The sequence below is a fragment of the Pseudophryne corroboree genome, chromosome 12 (genome assembly GCF_028390025.1).
Source record: "Pseudophryne corroboree isolate aPseCor3 chromosome 12, aPseCor3.hap2, whole genome shotgun sequence".
Lineage (NCBI taxonomy): Eukaryota > Metazoa > Chordata > Amphibia > Anura > Myobatrachidae > Pseudophryne > Pseudophryne corroboree.
The window spans coordinates 80,554,265-80,573,958 of record NC_086455.1 but is presented as its reverse complement, the minus strand read 5'-3'; the positions used below and the strand labels follow the sequence as shown (position 1 = coordinate 80,573,958).

At 43.3% G+C, this 19,694-nt stretch overlaps 1 protein-coding gene across 3 annotated transcripts in view; it reads left to right on the top strand.

The window, feature by feature from the left end:
* SYT16 (synaptotagmin 16) overlaps positions 1-19,694 on the top strand; it is a 399,083-nt gene that overhangs the window by 314,590 nt on the left and 64,799 nt on the right. For 2 of the 3 annotated variants that reach the window (XM_063947698.1, XM_063947696.1), the window contains exons 3-4: positions 9,141-9,353; positions 11,417-11,649. In XM_063947698.1, the coding sequence (XP_063803768.1) occupies positions 9,141-9,353; positions 11,417-11,649 (446 nt within the window). The remainder of the gene's footprint in view (positions 1-9,140; positions 9,354-11,416; positions 11,650-19,694) is intronic. The other variant, XM_063947697.1, reaches the window with a different exon arrangement.

Genomic DNA, 19,694 nt, shown 5'->3' with positions numbered 1-19,694 from the left:
GCAATCTCAACCCTTTTTGAACCTTAATTTTTTGTAAGGATATTCAAATGCCTATCCCAAGCATGTTTAAATTGCTCTACAGTCTTAGCCTCTACCACCTCTGATGGGAGGCTATTCCACTTATCCACTACCCTTTCTGTGAAGTAAATTTTCCTTAAATTTCCCCTGAACCTCCCCACCTCCAGTCTCAGTGTATGTCTTCGAGTTCTAATACTTCTCATCCTTTGAAGAATGTTTCCCTTCTGAACTTTGTTAAGACCCTTGATATATTTGAAAGTTTCTTTCATGTCCCCCCTTTCCCTTCTCTCCTCCAAACTATACATGTTAAGATCTTTTTTATCCTTTCCGGGTAAGTTCTGTTCATCCTTCATTAGCTTCAAGGGCTTATCCTCAGGCCTTCTATTCTACAACTCCAAAAAAACATAAGGGCACTGCCATTTTGCTACAAACTTCACTTACATACACTGTTGAAGATTCTTTTTTGGATACCAAGGGCCGCTTTAATATTGTTGTTTTACATTTGGGACACTCCATCTTAACTGTTGCCTCAGTGTACTCCCCTAATATGAAGCAAGGTACCTGTCACTGCAACTTTCACTCTCAACTTGAAAAACTTATGAAGGGTCGGGTGATAATTGGTGGGGACTTTAATGCTGTACCTGATTTATTTTGGGACCGTACTCAATATCATACCCCTAGTTCTTCAACAGCTAGGGAATCCAAGTGGTTAGCTGACTCCATGACGTCCTTTGGTTACTACGATGCTTGAAGGGTATTGTACCCTTGTGAGCGTACGTACACCCATTACTCTATTCCCCATGATATCCACTCTAGACTTGATCTCTTTTTAGTGGACTCTACCTCAGTGCAGGGTTTGGTCAAGGCTTGGGTCTCCCCAGTGGTTTGGTATGAGACTGAATTCCTCTCTCCTTTTAAAAAGGGATTATGTTACTCAGACTGTCTCAGAGGAATTTTTTGCCTTCAATGCCAGAAAGGAGATCTCACCAGCTATAGTTTGGGAAGCACATAAGGCCTCCATATGGGGTCACTTTAATTCTCTAACTAAGGCCCAAAAATTGCAGGATCGCCGGGCAGTGGTGGATCTTGAGCGACAGGTTGAGGAGTTGGTGATTCAGCATCAGCAGACACCTAAACGCTCATTATATAGTAAACTTTTGGCTCTAAAAGGCCATTTGTATAAAATTTTATCTGCTAAAGCCGCTAAGACCATGCGGTGGTTACAACATAAGTTCTACTCTAAGGGTGACAAAGCTGACTCTATCTTAGCTTCTCGCCTATGTGCTTGTAAACAGAAAAATAGGATCCTTTTACTAAGAGACTCACAACACAAGCTGACTTACGATCCTCAGAAAATAGCCCACTGTTTTAAAGATTTTTTAACAATCTCTGTATAATCTACCCACCCCAGATGATAATATTAGTCTGCAGGAACGTATTGATAACTTCCTCTCTACCTGCCCTCTCCCGGTCCTCTCTGAAAAGCAAATTTGTACACTTAACGCAGAAGTCACTGCTGAGGAGATCAACCTTACAATCAAGTCATTGAATAATGTATCAGCTCCGGGTCCAGATGGCCTACCGGCTCTATATTATAAAAAATTTAGTAGAATTCTGGTTCCGGTTCTGAAAGTATTATTTAATGCCATATTAGCCGGCTCGCCTTTTGATAGTTCCTCTACTAGAGCAGAGATAGTTGTTATACCCAAACCTGGACGTGACTTTACGGTGTGAGGAAGCTATCGCCCAATATCATTGTTAAATTCTGATCTAAAATTATTTGCGAAAATATCAGCAAACCGTTTATCTGTGGTGATTCCCTAACTGTAAACAAATGTATGGTAGGTGCCTACTGCGCAACCCTCCTTTGCTGCCTATGTGGAATTACTCTGGTCTCCCCTAAACCACAAGGTATAACAATGCAGATGGTGTGGTAGTCCACAATGGGCGCTGGAGTGTTCTAAAAATAAGTGTTTATTAGTAAACATGGAACTAGACAACATGAATTAAAAAGACACCTCAGATGTCAAAAACAACAATACAAAGACATACATGAAGCTAATAATATTTTTTTTTTTTTAAATCCTTGATCCTGCATGTGTATCAAACACCTGTTTAAAACAATATAATCTGAAAAGCTTGTAAAATAACCAAAAAGCATCTGGTAATGGGAAAATGTTCTCACTCGTCCCAATAGAGCAGGAGGGTATAAGGCTTACCCAGTAGATAGAAATGGAGCCACTGGTGGTAAGTGAGCAGAGTGCAGTCCGGACTACGCACCCTGCTTGGCTCCAATGCTTTAACCAGGCAAACTGATCCCTGATGGTCCTTGGCAAGTCACAGTCACTACAAATGCATTTTTAAGCCTGTGTGGCTTGAAACGTGTTGGTAGTGACTTGCCAAGGACCATCAGCAGAAGGGATCAGTTTAAAATATCCGTCCGATGGTACTTAGTTCTGACACAATTAAGTAGAATATTCCCCTCCACATCAGATATCTGCTGGAGAGGATGCGGGTTGAGGGGTACCTTATTCCATATCATTTGGGATTGTCCCAGGATAATTTCGATTTTGAAAACTATCCGGAGGTTGGTCTTACAAATTGCTGGGGTAAACATGCCCTTTTCCCCCTCTTTCTTCCTTTTTCCTTGGACCATTCCTGGGATAGCAAAGCCTTTACAGAAGCTCATTTGGCGCATCACGACTGCAATTAAATTTAAAATTGCTCGTCATTGGAAATCTCACACAATTCCCTCCATCGCAGCTGTTACTGCGGCTATACGGGATACTTACCATATAGAATTCCTCTCCAGTGTGCTTGATAACAATGCGTTATCTTTTACTAATACCTAGTCTCCTTGGTTAGCTTATTATAAAGCCCCCTCCCCCCCGTCCTTTTTTTATTCTTCATATTGACACTTTAGATTCCAACCTATCTGCATATTTAATTAAATATATGTGTATTGCTGTACTTCCCACTCCTTTTTTTTTTATTACTCCCTTTTTTTTCTCCTTCTGTCTTCCCTCCCTCCCTCTGACTGTTCATTGTCTATTGTATGTTGACAAAATTCTTTAATAAACAGTCTTTGAAAAAAAAAAATGTACAGTAGGAGAAAACTTCCAAATATAAATAAAGTGGAAGTATACAAAAATAAACATTATTTTATATCTTATGGAAAGTTTTGTTTCATTTTAAAAAAACTAAATTTTATTTGACGATTTATATTTTGAATTAGATATATATGGGGGCACCAAAATCTATTAAGTGTTTAGGGCATCTAAAGGTCTTAATCCGGCCCTGTTTGGTTTGGGCCATACATTGCGTTTTAGCAGGTCACGTTCAGCGGGACTTGTTCGGCAGGAAGGAGCCTGCACATGGGCTCTATGCGGCCACCCACACATATGCGGCGGCGCCACACCCGCTGGATCAAACCATAGCATGTGGCGGTTGACCCGGATGACAGGACAACTGGATTTCAAGTAGAACACTTATGGGTTCACACAGTGCCGCACTGTGTTCTACTTGAACGCTGGTCGTGGCACTGGCCGGATGCCATTCTGCGGCATCCGGCGAAAAGGCTATGTGTGGCCCCAGCCTTACCCACCCACACCCTCACAGTGCAAATAACTGTCATGCCTAGAAAAGGGTCATGGTTGTGGTGGCACAAATATTAGTGGTGCTCAAGCAGCCACACTGTTGGCTCCTATGTCAGTGGGTGAACTCCATTTGGATACTGTTATTGGGTTTCACTCTTTGCAAGTGGCGGCAACCCTGACCTTTGCACATGTCGCTAGTTCCTTGTCCCTTTTTTTCATGGTAACTTATAGCTGAAGAGTGCTTGAAGGACAAATAACCAGAAGCAGAACGCCACCTGCGATGGAGAATACTCTATATTGACAAATTATATATTTTTTTCTTGGAACTGTAGAACCTTGCTGATGCTGGCATTCCTCTGTCTAAAGAGTTAACAGGCTCCTACTTTATCATGCCATTGAGCTAAGCATGACCAAAGACTGAGCAACATAATTACTCATAAAAAAATAAGTATATTGTTCATTAGTGTTTCTTTTTACAGTACTAAACCCTGTATCTGCAGCTTAGTATAACATCATGTCCAAATACCTTTCTTACGCACTTGCCCTTATTTATTTTTATTTATAGTGGAAGCTTGAGAGTAGTTGCCACAAAAGGAGAGTTATGTCAAAGGCTTTTTGTTTCCATGGAAGCGGTGCTGGACATTTATTTCAGACATGGTTGCCATTGGTGATGTTACAGATTAAATACTCTTCATTTAGTCTACACTGATTACACGGTACAACTGGAGCTCTCAAAAGCCATCTTTTCATTCCAGGTTTTATCACTAATTGAGCTAAATGGGGGGATTTTTTTTTTCAGTCAACAGCTTACAATTTATTGACTCAAGCCTAGGGTAAAAATACTCCTTCATATTGGCGTTACAGAGAAATTACTGGTGATCTTGGACCCTCTTCTTTACCTATTTATAAGGTAGCTATAAGAAATATATCTATTGCATTTCTGCTTTTCTCATAGGGATTTTAACTTATTAAAATAGCTCTTTCATAATGTATATATTTGCAGATGCACACTCTATAGCACTAAGCACTGCTAATCAGAATAATTATAATAAACTCTGCAATCTAGCATAGACCAAAACTGATGTGCTGTCCAGGTGCAAAGTTACTTGCTTTGCTCACAACCTCTCGATGTGGTGTCACCGCTTAGACATTAAAAACACTGGATCAGTTGATTAAATGACACTCACTTGAGGCCTGATTTTGAGTCGGACACAAAAGCACCTGCAGCTGGGTCTATTGACGGTCACCCATCTGCGACTTTATGCTGATGCCACTACAAAGTCCTTCCCTTGTGTGCATCCATGTGTCTGAATGTCCAAGGACGGAAATGTCCACTTTCAGCGTCTGTGCATGCAGTAACACCGATGGGCGCATCCTTAGACATCACCATCTGTCATACCATTGGAACCTATTGGAAGTCCTAACTGCAAGTCACAGACACACAAGGCAGTCGTATTGGGAGGTGTTTCCTCCCTCCGGGACTGCCAGACTGGGCTACGATAGGCAGAGAGCTGGCTTCCTGTAGGAACCCACTTCCTGCCTTTCACGCAGCCCAATCCGGCTTCTATTGGCTGCAGTCTGTTCAGTCCATAGAAGCCAGGGGTTTGCGCAATTGCACTGCAGTATCTGAGCTGGTTCCGGCACCTGCTGGATCCATTGTGCAGGTATCAGTACCCGGGGCTCCATGTCTGGGGGTATCGGCAGCCCCCCTACTGAAAGTACGTAGGAGCCGCCACTGACAATGATGTCACCAATGTTTGAATGATTAGGGGAGTGATACATGAGTTATGGCAAACATAATTTTTTCTAGTTTATAGAAAGGCGGCAGTGTTTTGTAATAATATATACTGTTATCTCATTTCATGGACTTATTGTTTGAACCATAAATGTATTGTACCATTACTTCATACTGCCCTAATATTAATATACTGGATATGATGTGCAGCTGAGGTCAATGGAGAGGATAATGCTGGCCACATATATTACTATCCAGATGTGTAGCAGTCAAGCCAAACAGCTGAGTTCCCATGGGGCCCATGTTAGTGGTGTTGGCTGATGTCCCCGTATGCATACCAACCGAGGTCACCAGCTATGCTTGTAATAGAAATCATTGGTGTCTACTGGAAGCCCACACGTACAATAATTGCAGGCCTTCTTTGCCAAGTGGGCCATCAGAAGTGTGTGGCAAAATTCAGTCTGATGTTAGACTCCATCTGCAGATAACCATATGCTAAAGCAGAAAGATATCAGGAAAAAAACATCCAATGTCATAGAAACTAGGCATAGTTAATGCTGTTCAATTTAAAATTTCATTTTTACAGTTGTTGACTATCTGGATACAGTAGAATAAAAGATCTAGTTGGAAATATTAGTTTACGTGATATGTACCTGAAGTCTAGCAAGGGACAATCCAGTACAATTTGGTTGGTAGGGTGTTCAGAAGGGGCTACAAGTTTCCCTATTTGCTACTGGCTGTGATGCGCGGCGTTGCCAGGCTTTTATTGTTTCCTCTGTCTCCACCACCCCTGTCTTTCTATCCATCTCTCTCGCTCTCTCTCTTCCACACCCCTACTGTCTCTGTCACCGCCCCTCACTTTCTCCTGTGCATCTCTGACACAGGTGGGAGATATCAGAGGTCAGACCAACTGTCGCTAAATACCAACCTAAACACATAATTTTGTCAGCAGTCTGTTTTATTATATAGCTTACATGAAACCAGATTTACAAACGCCAACACTATCACATAGAAAAGACCATTGTATATTTATAGCGAATCTGTGAGTGGCACAATTGATCAGATTTTTCATGGTCTGAGAGTCCTTCGGGTGCATTTTGGCAAACTCCAGGCAGGCTGCCATGTGCTTTTTACTAAGGAGTAGATTCTGTCTGGCCACTCTACCATACAGGCCTGATATGTCGATTGCTGCAAAGATGGTTGCCCTTCTGTAAGGTTCTCCTCTCTCCACAGAGGAATGCTGTAGCTTTGATAGAGTGACCATCGGGTTCTTGGTCAACTCCCTGACTAGGGCCCTTTTTCCCCAATTGCTCAGTTTAGATGGCCAGTCAGCTCTAGGAAGAGTCCTGGTGGATCTGAACTTCTTACATTTATGGATGATGGAGGCCACTGTGCTCATTGGGACCTTCAAAGCAGCAGATATTTTTCTGCACCCTTCCCCAGATTTGTGCCTCGAGACAATCCTGTCTCGGAGGTCTACAGACAATTCCTTTAACTTCATGCTTGGTTTGTGCTCAGACATGCACTGTCAAGTGCGGGACTTTATACAGACAGGTCTGTTCCTTTCCAAATCATGTCCAATAAACTGAATTTACCACAGGTGGACTCCAATTAAGCTGTAGGAACATCTCAAGGATGATCAGTGGAAACAGGATACACCTGAGCTAAATTTTGAGCTTTATGGCAAAGGCTGTGAATACTTTTGTACATGTGATTTCTTAGTTTTTTATTTTTTATAAATTTGCAAAAATCTCAAACTTTTTTTACGTTGTCATTATGGGGTATTGTATGTAGAATTTTGAGGGGAAAAATTCATGTATTCCATTTTGGAATAAGGCTCTAACATAACAAAATGTGAAAAAAAGTGAAGTGCTGTGATTACTTTCCTGATGCACTGTATGTATCTCTATTTTGGAGCAAGTTTTCTGACCCTTGGGATTTACTTTGCTGCAGCCTACACATTATAATTCTCATCATTCTATTTTTCCAGTGTACAGTAGTTGTACTTTCTGTAAGCACAAGTAACTTAAGTCTTACCATTAAAATTGCATATTTACTAGACCTATTTCTAATGTGTAATGGACCTTCCAGTGTTTTTTTTTTTTAATTAACCTAAACTCTGGGCTGTTGTGCTTTAAGTAATTGTATTTATATATGTGTAATATAATATACTGTATTTATTTTTCAATTTTCAAGTATCTTTTTTCAGACAATGCTTATCCAAGACTTTACGACCAGCAGTTTGAAATACTAGTTGCCAGTAAACTGCCCTCACCTTCAATTACCTCCAAAGATTTTATATACAGGTACAAAACCTGCCGTTCAGACAAACTGGTTCAATCACGGATGTAACTAATTTGTATGAACGACAGTTTTTGTCCATTTTCCAGTATTTGGGAGCAAATGGTTGATTGTCATATGCTCTCATCCATTACCAGATTTTCATTCCAACCAGCCAGATCTGGCAGATTATCTACCAGATAATTGTAAAGTGTATGTACGGTTTTAGTAATATGACCTTATGTTATATGATGTAAAACAAAGTTGTCCTAAAATATAATTTTTTCATTTTTTTCAAGCCTGAAACTGTACCAAAATATTTGTCAAACATCAAAATAAAACAAATTATCAAATTCCATCTGTACAGGGAATGGTATTAGTCAGTTACTATGGTTGCGTTGATTGACCCTAACGTTTTTTGCCACGCCAGCGTAAAGTGGTCTCATTGGCTTTTGTTTGCCCTCCTCACCATTTGGAAGTAGTCAAGTGCTAAAATGTTTCTATTATCACGATCAGTGTCTCTAGTAACTGTTTATCAGCGCATGGTACATTGTATCGGTGTATGCTGCAGATACATTGTACTTACACTGCTGTAACATACTCTCCCACTTTTTCTCCATTTTTTTTTTTGATGGGGGGGAGGGGAGGAATATTGTCGTTTCCAACACTTTATAGGTTTTAAATACAAATGAAACACAAATTACAGTTACATGAAAATAGTAAATATATCCTGTCAATTTGATAGAAGTTCTACTTCTGTTGAGAGATGCTGTATTCTTCAGATACAATAGGCCAGATGTAATGGCTTACGAGATGTTGGTTTTGCCTTGTAAATATTTTCTGCTTTAAAAAACGTACGAGTTTGGCCGGAGTCTCGGAGCTCCGGCCGTCTCGCAAACCATTACATCTGGCCCAGTGTCTTAAATATTTTCATGTTTCAACCTTTCTGAGACAATTAAGATATGTTCTGTTTGGGTGTTGAGATGGATTTTCCTATATGTATATTTTTATTTTTATCAACAGTGGTTGATTTTTTGGGGGGTGGATCTATTTAAAAACTATAGATGTACTGAACTATTGTCTATCATTGTACACTGATATTTCTTTTTGTAGGATGTTTTACTGTAGGTGTAGACAGCTTGAGGCACTCCAGATTCTGTGGAACTACAGATACCAGCATCCCCTGCCATAGTCTTGCTGATAAGACATACTACAATTGTGGCAAGCCATGCTGGGATATATAGTTTCAGAGCAGCTAAAGTGCTGCAGGTTGTACAGGTAATGAATGGATTGATATAATGGGCATACAGTAGAATGGTCTAATTCAGGAGCCTGCAAACTATGAGGTCCAATCCATCAAGTCGTGTGCCTGCCCCATGTTGGGTAGCAGAGCCAGAGAAGATCATCATTGGATATGCATAGTACCAAACAAAATGGTTGCAGACCTCTGATCTAATTGGTTAATTTTGGGCTAAAAGGAATGCCTAGACCATTTATTTTATCTTTCCTAGTGAACAGTTATGGGGAAGATGAGGAGCTAACTACATCTTCAGACAGTGATGAAGAGGTGTATAAACAGTTTCAAATATCAGTGTCGCGCTCTCAGAGCTTTCGCTCCACAGTGTCTGAAAAGGCAACACAGGTCGGCACTGAGAGCAAGCAAAAGTTCAGCCGCTTGCTGTCAAACCATGAGGAGCTGAGTACAGAAGCTTCTGAGTGTGAAGGTACTGCTTTAAAATATTGGCTTGAATCTGCAACATTTTAACATTTTTTGGAGCATTAAAAAAAAAATTCAACAATTTTTTTTTCATTGTAATTTATTTTAGTTTGATCTATCTTGACCTGTTTTCCAAACTTCTTTTTCATCTCTTTATTTCCAAGTGTTTTCTTTCATTTGTAACTAGTTCACCTCTTATATTTCTTAAATGTGTTACCTGTTGTGTTTATGTGAGTTATTTTATCATTATTTGTGTTTTTAATTTTTTCAGTTGTTTGGTTTCTTAGTATATTTTCAGTTTTATTGAAAGATTTTGGGGGGCACAGAGTATTGGAATATTTACTTTCCCTGGTACAGTTATTATTGTGATGACATGCATGCCAAAATCAAATCTGATTTAGTGTTGTAGGTAAGCATGCGACTGTTGCTTTAAATGCAAAATGCGCTGGTACACTTACATCTTAAGGAGATTTGAAATCCACTGTAGCATTTAGAGCGATTGCAGTCATGCAACCATTATAATCATCATCAACACAGAAAGTTTCACCAGACCCATGGACCGTGCAGTTATTTATCCAAAAAAGCATATTGGATGTATCCCTAAAATGTGTGGTTATTTTGCTTCTCCAGGCACTTACTGTACTGAACTTAGACACCACTTATAATACAGCCGTAAATTGGCGCATGCGACCAGGTTTACACAAGTCACAATTTTGGATTTACATCAAACGCTAATTATGCTCTTATGTGCTTTGTAGTCAATGGGCCTGACTCTGACCTGGATGGATTTAGCGGATTTCAGCATGTACTGTAGATAGATATTGCCTACTACGTGTGCGGTAGGTCGGGCATACGCGCATTGGGCCTAATTCATGATTGTACGCAATGGCCGATGTTCACGCTATGGAGCGATTATCAGCAAACTGCTCATGTGCTGCGTTTGCAATGTGCTAGGGTGCCGCTCCAATCTTGCTGCACTGAGAACTTTGTTGCAGAGTGATTGACAGGGAGTGGCTGCTGGAGATGTTAATGGGGAGTTTAAAGGGAGTGGTTGGGAAACTGTAGACCTGTCATGGCCATTTTTGCGTTGTGTATCTTCTGATGGCTTTGTGATCGTATGTGCAAATACATGACGTCTAAGTCGCTACTGCTGTGGCCAGCCTACATAACCATGGACCAACCCTTAGCTTCAATGTTCTCCGTTATTATGTAAAGTCGGCTAATGTGTACGCACTTGAGCTTCAGCTTTCTCTGAGTCTAGTGGGTACCTCTCTTTACATTCCTGGGTGGCAGCATCACTTGCTAATAGAGAATTGCAATTGCATACAAACATGAATTAGGCCCATAGACAGAGATCACTAGAAAGTACAGACCGATCCGTGCATCAACTGGTCACTCTACGTGAAATGGGCACGTGGAACTGTTCTGTCTTTTGGGAGTGTTATGGGCGTGTTGTGGTTAACTTCTGCGCTCAATTTTAGCATGTGGTCGGAGGTGGGATGCCTGGTATAGACGGGTCTTTTGCACTCAGCATATGGTGGATGCAAGTCCAGATACTAATGATGATTTGCAGCTGTGGAAGTAATAACAGTGTGCAGGATCGGCTTCTACATGCAGACATGTAGATCCCGGGATATACAGGCGGATTCTCACTTTAGCATAAGGAAGTAGGTAGGCTGCCTCGGCCACGTAGAACGTCCGTGGATGCATCTGACACAGAATCAGGCCCTGTACCTCTAAGCTTTTAGAATAGGTTTTAAATGTTGCTTTAAACAAACCTTGGAAACTTGTGCATTTCATGTTGGGGTTGGAGGTTAATAAGTAAAATGTTAGCCATTAAGTGGACACATGGGCACATGTTGCTTTTCAGTTGTATATTGAAAACAGCAATAATTTCACTTTTACACAGTATCAATTTCCTATAACCAGATAACATATCAATAGATAAAATGGAGATGGGTGGGTAAACATATAATGACATATACTAGCACCTACTAGGGATTGCACTGGCCTTTAGGCCACATTGACATGTGTGACCAAGTAATAATTCTTCTGATATCATCTGCATAGATTTGGATATTCTTAGTTACCAGTCGTACAATGAAGATGAACATATGTCTATTCACTCCGCCCCGGCATCGGTGGTTGGTGAACCTCAAAGCGCTTCCAGGCTGGAAGCTGGCTCACTCCGTAGTGACAGTCGTCAAGTCACAGATGAAAATCAAGAGATGGAGACAGCTTTCAGCAACAATGGTTTTGAAGGAGATGAAGGTACGGACAGCTCATCGGGATGGAGTCCAGAGGTAAGACATTTGTCTCCTGCCCACCCTTTACCAAGCTGAAAGGGTATAATAAGTATGTGGATTCCTTAGATTAATGTGAACTTTTGTAACAGTACTGTAGCCTCTATTTGTATATCTGTGTCTGTTACATGGGCATACTTACAGGTCTTAAGGGGACATGTACTAAACAGTGCTAAAAGTGGAGAAGTGAGCCAGTGGAGAAGTTGCCTATGACAGCCAAGGAGCTGCTATGTATACTTTTATAGTATGCAAATTATAAATGTTACGTCCATGCTGATTGGTTGTCATGGTAAACTTCTCCCCTGGCTCACTTCTCCACTTTTATCACTGCTCAGTACTTCTACCCCTAAATTAGTTTATAGGTGGCTCTCTTAGTGGGCATAATATATTATCCTTGAATAAGCTGAGCAGACCTGCAACAAGAATAGAACTAAATGTCTTCATATTTACCTTTACACGTATACAGTACAAATGGAACCTACTGTCCCCTCTCACACCAGTGATTGCGCTGAAAATCCTCGAGTGCTGTGCCAGAGTCTACTTTGTATGTATAGCTCTCAGGAAAAATTATGCAAAAGGCCATTTTCTCTAACGTCCTAGTGGATGCTGGGGACTCCGTCAGGACCATGGGGAATAGCGGCTCCGCAGGAGACAGGGCACAAAAGCAAGCTTTTAGGATCACATGGTGTGTACTGGCTCCTCCCCCTATGACCCTCCTCCAAGCCTCAGTTAGGTTTTTGTGCCCGTCCGAGAGGGTGCAATCTAGGTGGCTCTCCTAAAGAGCTGTTTAGAAAAGTTTTTTTTTAGGTTTCAATCTCAGTGATTCCTGCTGGCAACAGGATCACTGCATCGAGGGACTTAGGGGAGAGATTTCCAACTCACCTGCGTGCAGGATGGATTGGAGTCTTAGGCTACTGGACACTTAGCTCCAGAGGGAGTCGGAACACAGGTCAGCCTGGGGTTCGTCCCGGAGCCGCGCCGCCGATCCCCCTTACAGACGCTGAAGAGACGGCAGAACGGAGGTCCGGAAAACAGGCGGCAGAAGACTCCACAGTCTTCATGAAGGTAGCGCACAGCACTGCAGCTGTGCGCCATTGTTGTCACACGGCTCACTGACTCAGTCACGGAGGGTGCAGGGCGCTGCTGGGGGCGCCCTGGGCAGCAATATAATTACCTTTAGTGGCAAAATAAATACATCACATATAGCCATTAAGGCTATATGTATGTATTTTAACCCAGGCCAGTTTATTAAAAACCGGGAGAAGAAGCCCGCCGGAAAAGGGGCGGAGCTTATTCTCCTCAGCACTCAGCGCCATTTTCCTGCTCAGCTCCGCTGGTGAGGAAGGCTCCCAGGACTCTCCCCTGCACTGCACTACAGAAACAGGGTAACAAAGAGAAGGGGGGCATAAATTGGCGATATTTATATATTAAGAGCGCATATATAGTAAACAACACCTTCTAGGGTTGTTTATATACATTTATAGCGCTTTTGGTGTGTGCTGGCAAACTCTCCCTCTGTCTCCCCAAAGGGCTAGTGGGTCCTGTCCTCTATCAGAGCATTCCCTATGTGTGTGCTGTATGTCGGTACGTGTGTGTCGACATGTATGAGGAAAATATTGGTGAGGAGGCGGAGCAAATTGCCTGTAATGGTGATGTCACTCTCTAGGGAGTCGACACCGGAATGGATGGCTTATTTATGGAAATTACGTGACAATGTCAACACGCTGCAAGCCGGTTGACGACATGAGAGGGCCGGCGAACAAATTAGTATCTGTCCAGGCGTCTCAAACACCGTCAGGGGCTGTAAAATGCCCATTTACCTCAGTCGGTCGACACAGACCCAGACACGGACACTGATTTCAGTGTCGACGGTGAAGAAACAAACGTATTTTCTTTTAGGGCCACACGTTAAGGGCAATGAAGGAGGTGTTACATATTTCTGATACTCCAAGTACCACAAAAAAGGGTATTATGTGTGAGGTGAAAAAACTACCTGTAGTTTTTCCTGAATCAGATAAATTAAATGAAGTGTGTGATGATGCGTGGGTTTCCCCCGATAGAAAATTATTGGCGGTATACCCTTTCCCGCCAGAAGTTAAGGCGCGGTGGGAAACACCCCTCAGGGTGGATAAGGCGCTCACACGCTTATCAGAACAAGTGGCGGTACCATCTACGGATAGGGCCGTACTTAAGGAGCCAGCTGATAGGAGGCTGAAAAATATCCTAAAAAGTATACACACACATGCTGGTGTTATACTGCGACCAGCGATCGCCTCAGCCTGGATGTGCAGAGCTGAGGTGGCTTGGTCGGATTCCCTGACTAAAAATATTGATACCTTTGACAGGGACAGTATTTTATTGACTATAGAGCATTTAAAGGATGCATTTCTATATATGCGAGATGCGCAGAGGGATATTTGCACTCTGGCATCAAGAGTAAATGCGATGTCCATATCTGCAAGAAGATGTTTATGGACACGACAGTGGTCAGGTGATGCAGATTCCAAACGGCACAAAGATGTATTGCCGTATAAAGGGGAGGAGTTATTTGGGGTCGGTCCATGGGACCTGGTGGCCAGGGCAACTGCTGGAAAATCCACCGTTTTTTACCCTAAGTCACATCTCTGCAGAAAAAGACACCGTCTTTTCAGCCTCAGTCCTTTCGTCCCTATAAGAGTCATATCTGCCCAGGGATAGAGGAAAGGGAAGAAGACTGCAGCAGGCAGCCCATTCCCAGGAACAGAAGCCCTCCACCGCTTCTACCAAGTTCTCAGCATGACGCTGGGACCGTACAGGACCCCTGGATCCTACAAGTAGTATCCAAGGGGTACAGATTGGAATGTCGAGAGGTTTCCCCCCTCGCAGGTTCCTGTAGTCTGCTGTACCAATGTCTCCCTCCGACAGGGAGGCAGTATTGAAAACAATTCACAAGCTGTATTCCCAGCAGGTGATAATAAAATTACCCCTCCGACAACAAGGAAAGGGGTATTACTCCACACTATATGGTGGTACTGAAGGCTAGGTGAGACCTATTCTAAATCTGAAAAATTTGAACACTTACAAGGGTTCAAATCCAGATAGAGTCACTCAGAGCAGTGATAGCAAAGAACAAGGGGACTATATGGTGTCCCGGGACATCAGGGATGCTTACCTCCATGTCCCAAAATTTGCCTTTTCTCACCAAGGGTACCTCAAGTTCGTGGTACAGAACTGTCACTATCAGTTTCAAGACGATGCCGTTGGATTGTCCAAGGCACCCCGGGGTCCTTACCAAGGTAATGACCGAAAGGAGGATTCGTCTTCAAAGAAAATGGACGACCTCCTGATAAGAACAAGGTCCAGAGAACAGTTGGAGGTCGGAGTAGCACTATCTCAAGTAGTTCTACGACAGCACGGGTGGATTCTAAATATTCCAAAACCGCAGTTGTTCCGACGACACGTCTGCTGGTCCTAGGGATGATTTTGGACACAGTCCAGGAAAAGGTGTTTCTCCCAGAGGAGAAAGCCAGGGAGTTATCCGAGCTAATCGGGATCCTCCTAAAACCAGGAAAAGTGTCAGTGCATCATTGCACAAGAGTCCTGGTAAAAAAAATGGTGGCTTATTACGAAGCGCTTCCATTCGGCAGATTTCACGCAAGAACTCTTCAGTGGGATCTGCTGGACAAATGGTCCGGATCGCATCTTCAGATGCATCAGCGGATAACCCTATATCCAAGGACAAGGGTGTCTCTCCTGTGGTGATTACAGAGTGCTCATCTTCTAGAGGGCCGCAGATTCGGCATTCAGGATTGGATGCTCGTGACCACGGAGGCCAGCCTGAGAGGCTGGGGAGCAGTCACACAAGGAGTGTGATCAAGTCTGGAGAATTCTCTCCACATAAATATACTGGAGCTAAGAGCAAATTTATAATGCTCTAAGCTTAGCAAGACCTCTGCTTCAAGGTCAGCCGGTATTGATCCAGTGGGATAACATCACGGCAGTCGCCCACGTAAACAGAAAGGGCGGCACAAGAAGCAGGAGGGCAGTGGCAAAACTGCAAGGATTTTTCGCTAGGCGGAAAATCATGTGATAGCACTGTCAGCAGTGTTCATTCCGGGAGTGGACGACTGGGAAGCAGACTTCCTCAGCAGGCACGACCTCCACCCGGGAGAGTGGGAACTTCATCGGGAAGTTTTCCGCATGATTGGGAACCGTTGGGAAAGACCAAAGGTGGACATGATGGCGTCCCGCCCGAACAAAAAATGGGACAGGTATTGCGCCAGGTCACGAGACCTTCAGGCGATAGCTGTGGACGTCCTGGTAACACCGTGGGTGTAACAGTCGGTGTATGTGTTCCCTCCTCTGCTTCTCATAACCAAGGTATTGAGAATTAAAAGACATAGAGGAGTAAGAACTATACTCGTGGCTCCGGATTGGCCAAGAGGGACTTGGTAACCGGAACTTCAAGAGATGCTCACAGAGGACTAATGGCCTCGGGAGCTAAGAAGGGATTTGCTTTCAGCAAGTACCATGTCTGTTCCAAGAGGAACCGTGGCATCGGCCTTTAAGAAAGGACCTGCTCCAGCAGGGACCTTGTCTGTTCCAAGACTTACCGCGACTGCGTTTGACGGCATGGCGGTTTGAACGCCGGATCCTAAGGGAAAAGGCATTCCGGAAGAGGTCATACCTACCCTGGTCAAAGCCAGGAAGGAGGTGACCGCACAACGTTATCACCACATGTGGTAAAAATATGTTGCGTGGGTGAGGCCAGGAAGGCCCCACGAAAAAATTTCAACTAGGTCGATTTCTGCACTTCCTGCAAACAGGAGTGTCTATGAGCCTCAAATTGGGGTCCATTAAGGTTCAAGTTTCGGCCCTATAGATTTTCTTCCAAAAAGAATTGGCTTCAGTTCCTGAAGTCCAGACGTTTGTCAAGGGAGTATTGCATATACAGCCCTTGTGTGCCTCCAGTGGCACCGTGGGATCTCAACGTAGTGTTGGGATTCCTCAAATCATATTGGTTTGAACCACTCAAATCTGTGGATTTGAAATATCTCACATGGAAAGTGACCATGCTGTTGGCCCTGGCCTCGGCCAGGCGATTGTCAAAATTGGCGGCTTTGTCTTACAAAAGCCCATATTTGATTTTCCATTCGGACAGGGCAGAACTGCGGACTCGTCCCCAGTTTCTTCCTAAGGTGGTGTCAGCGTTTCACCTGAAACAACCTATTGTGGTGCCTGCGGCTACTAGGGACTTGGAGGACTCCAAGTTGCTAGACGTTGTCAGGGCCCTGAAAATATATATATATATATATATATATATATATATATATATATATAATTCCAGGACGGCTGGAGTCAGAAAGTCTGACTTGCTGTTTATATTGTAGGCACCCAAAAAGCTGGGTGCTCCTGCTTCTAAGCAGACTATTGCTCGTTGGATTTGTAGTACAATTCAGCTTGCACATTCTGTGGCAGGCCTGCCACAGCCAAAATATGTAAATGCCCATTCCACAAGGAAGGTGGGCTCATCTTGGGCGGCTGCCCGAGGGGTCTCGGCTTTACAACTTTGCCGAGCAGCTACTTGGTCAGGGGCAAACACGTTTGCTAAATTCTACAAATTTGATACCCTGGCTGAGGAGGACCTGGAGTTCTCTCATTCGGTGCTGCAGAGTCATCCGCACTCTCCCGCCCGTTTGGGAGCTTTGGTATAATCCCCATGGTCCTGACGGAGTCCCCAGCATCCACTAGGACGTTAGAGAAAATAAGATTTTACTTACCGATAAATCTATTTCTCATAGTCCGTAGTGGATGCTGGGCGCCCATCCCAAGTGCGGATTGTCTGCATTACTTGTACATAGTTATTGTTACAAAAAAATCGGGTTATTATTGTTGTGAGCCATCTTTTTTAGAGGCTTCTTCATTGTTATCATACTGTTAACTGGGTTCAAATCACAAGTTGTACGGTGTGATTGGTGTGGCTGGTATGAGTCTTACCCGGGATTCAAGATCCTTCCTTATTGTGTACGCTCGTCCGGGCACAGTACCTAACTGAGGCTTGGAGGAGGGTCATAGGGGGAGGAGCCAGTACACACCATGTGATCCTAAAAGCTTGCTTTTGTGCCCTGTCTCCTGCGGAGCCGCTATTCCCCATGGTCCTGACGGAGTCCCCAGCATCCACTACGGACTATGAGAAATAGATTTATCGGTAAGTAAAATCTTATTTTCCAGTGATATTTTCATTGATGGACACAAAATAAGTATATTTCATAGGTGCAGGTTTTACCGTGTGGGCCCAGGGCTGTAACTTGGGGTGTGCAAGTGGTTCCACCACGCAGAGTCCTGTGGGTGTCACCACCATTTATCCATGGCCTCTGCATCTGGCTAGCAGGGTACCTGGAGTGGCTACTATGGTGCCTGCCAAAGCATCCCTTGGTCGCATGTGGTGTGCACACTGCATCTCTTACAGGATGCTCCAGACAGTGATGTAACTCCTGGTGCTGGCGACCCACGCCATCTGCATGACATTGTGCACTCCGGGGGAGTGGCAAGCACAGGTGACAGCACTAGTGACTTCCCAAACACCCCTGAGGCTATGGGTAGGGAAGTAATAAGTTTATATAATGAAAGTAATTTTTCCAGTGCACTACAGGTTCTAGCAAGCACTGGCATCATTAAACTTTTAAGGTATGCTAGGGCTTGAAGAACTACAAGTGTGTTTACGCCATTGCTGTACTTGGCCTGCATTTGCATGCACCTTCCCTTCCCTTTCCGTCTTTCCTGTCATATTAAGGGATTCAGTTTGATCCCCAGACAGTCAGGATCCCGGCGGTCGAAATACCGACATTGAGCGCAGCGTGTTCCCTTTGCGGGCTCGGTGGCGAGCTTAGCTCACCACACTATTATATTCCCCCTCGGGTGTTGGTGAGGTCCACCACCCTAGTGGTAATACCGAGCAAGATTTCGACCGCCGGCATTTTGACTGCTGTTGGGATTCCGTTGTGGGTATTTTTAATGCATAGATCCCGACTGTCGGGAACGTAACTGCATCCCATTTTAAGGGTACAAGTGTTAGATACATACAATTCTGCATTTGCCCAGATGCATGCTCTCTTTGTGGGCCTGCATAGTGCAGATTGGTATACTCTCTGTGCAAACAGGTGTAAGTTCCACTTTGCATCAGCCCATGATATTTGTAATTTAGCCAATGGTAATGTCTGCTGTATACCAATCCACAGCTTCTCATTCTGTATGACTTCTACTTGATCAAATTTCATTCATTATGAATGGCACACAACTGAAAAAGATAAATACATTTCTTGGAAAAAGATGATCTCTTCAGCTAAACTTCCCTTTCAGAACATGAGCCATCTCACCATCTCGGTTTTCTGAACAACCTGCCCTCAGTTCACGCTAACACATAATCCTATTTAGTCTACTTTTAGTAAAGTTACCCGTCAGCCATGGAAACCATTACATCATCAATCTGGTGCCCAATTAATACAAAGTACTTTGAAACTCTCTTCTGTACAGTGGGGTGATCAGTTGCCTGTAATGTTTTTCAGCCAAGGTTCTGCTGTTCAGTTTTCTTACACATTTTTCATGCCTGCAGTGTTAAATAAATAAAAAATCTCTCTCTATAATTATAACATTGAGCAGCAAATTGTGTGATCATCCCATTTACATTTTGAATAGCGTTATATTGTCAGACGCTCCAATTATTTCTGTATTGTAATTATGTATGGAAGATTGCCAAGTGGTTTGTATACATGCAAAGTAGATGTACAAGCATTAAACTTAATTGTGCACTACAATGTACGGCTGCACAAATTACTGCTAGAGGATGAGGATGTGTGAGCTCGGGATCCGAGATAGGAAAAATAGTAATAACAATTCTTCTCGCTGAATTATAGTTTAGGAAGACCTGTCTAGCTATGTTGGTAGAAATACTGGTTCAACATATTGTTTTCCATAGCAATAGACTATACAGAGCATCGTGTTGGATACTGACATCCAGCTTGAGAACAGGATATGTACCATACTGGCCAACTCTCCCTGAGCGGGAG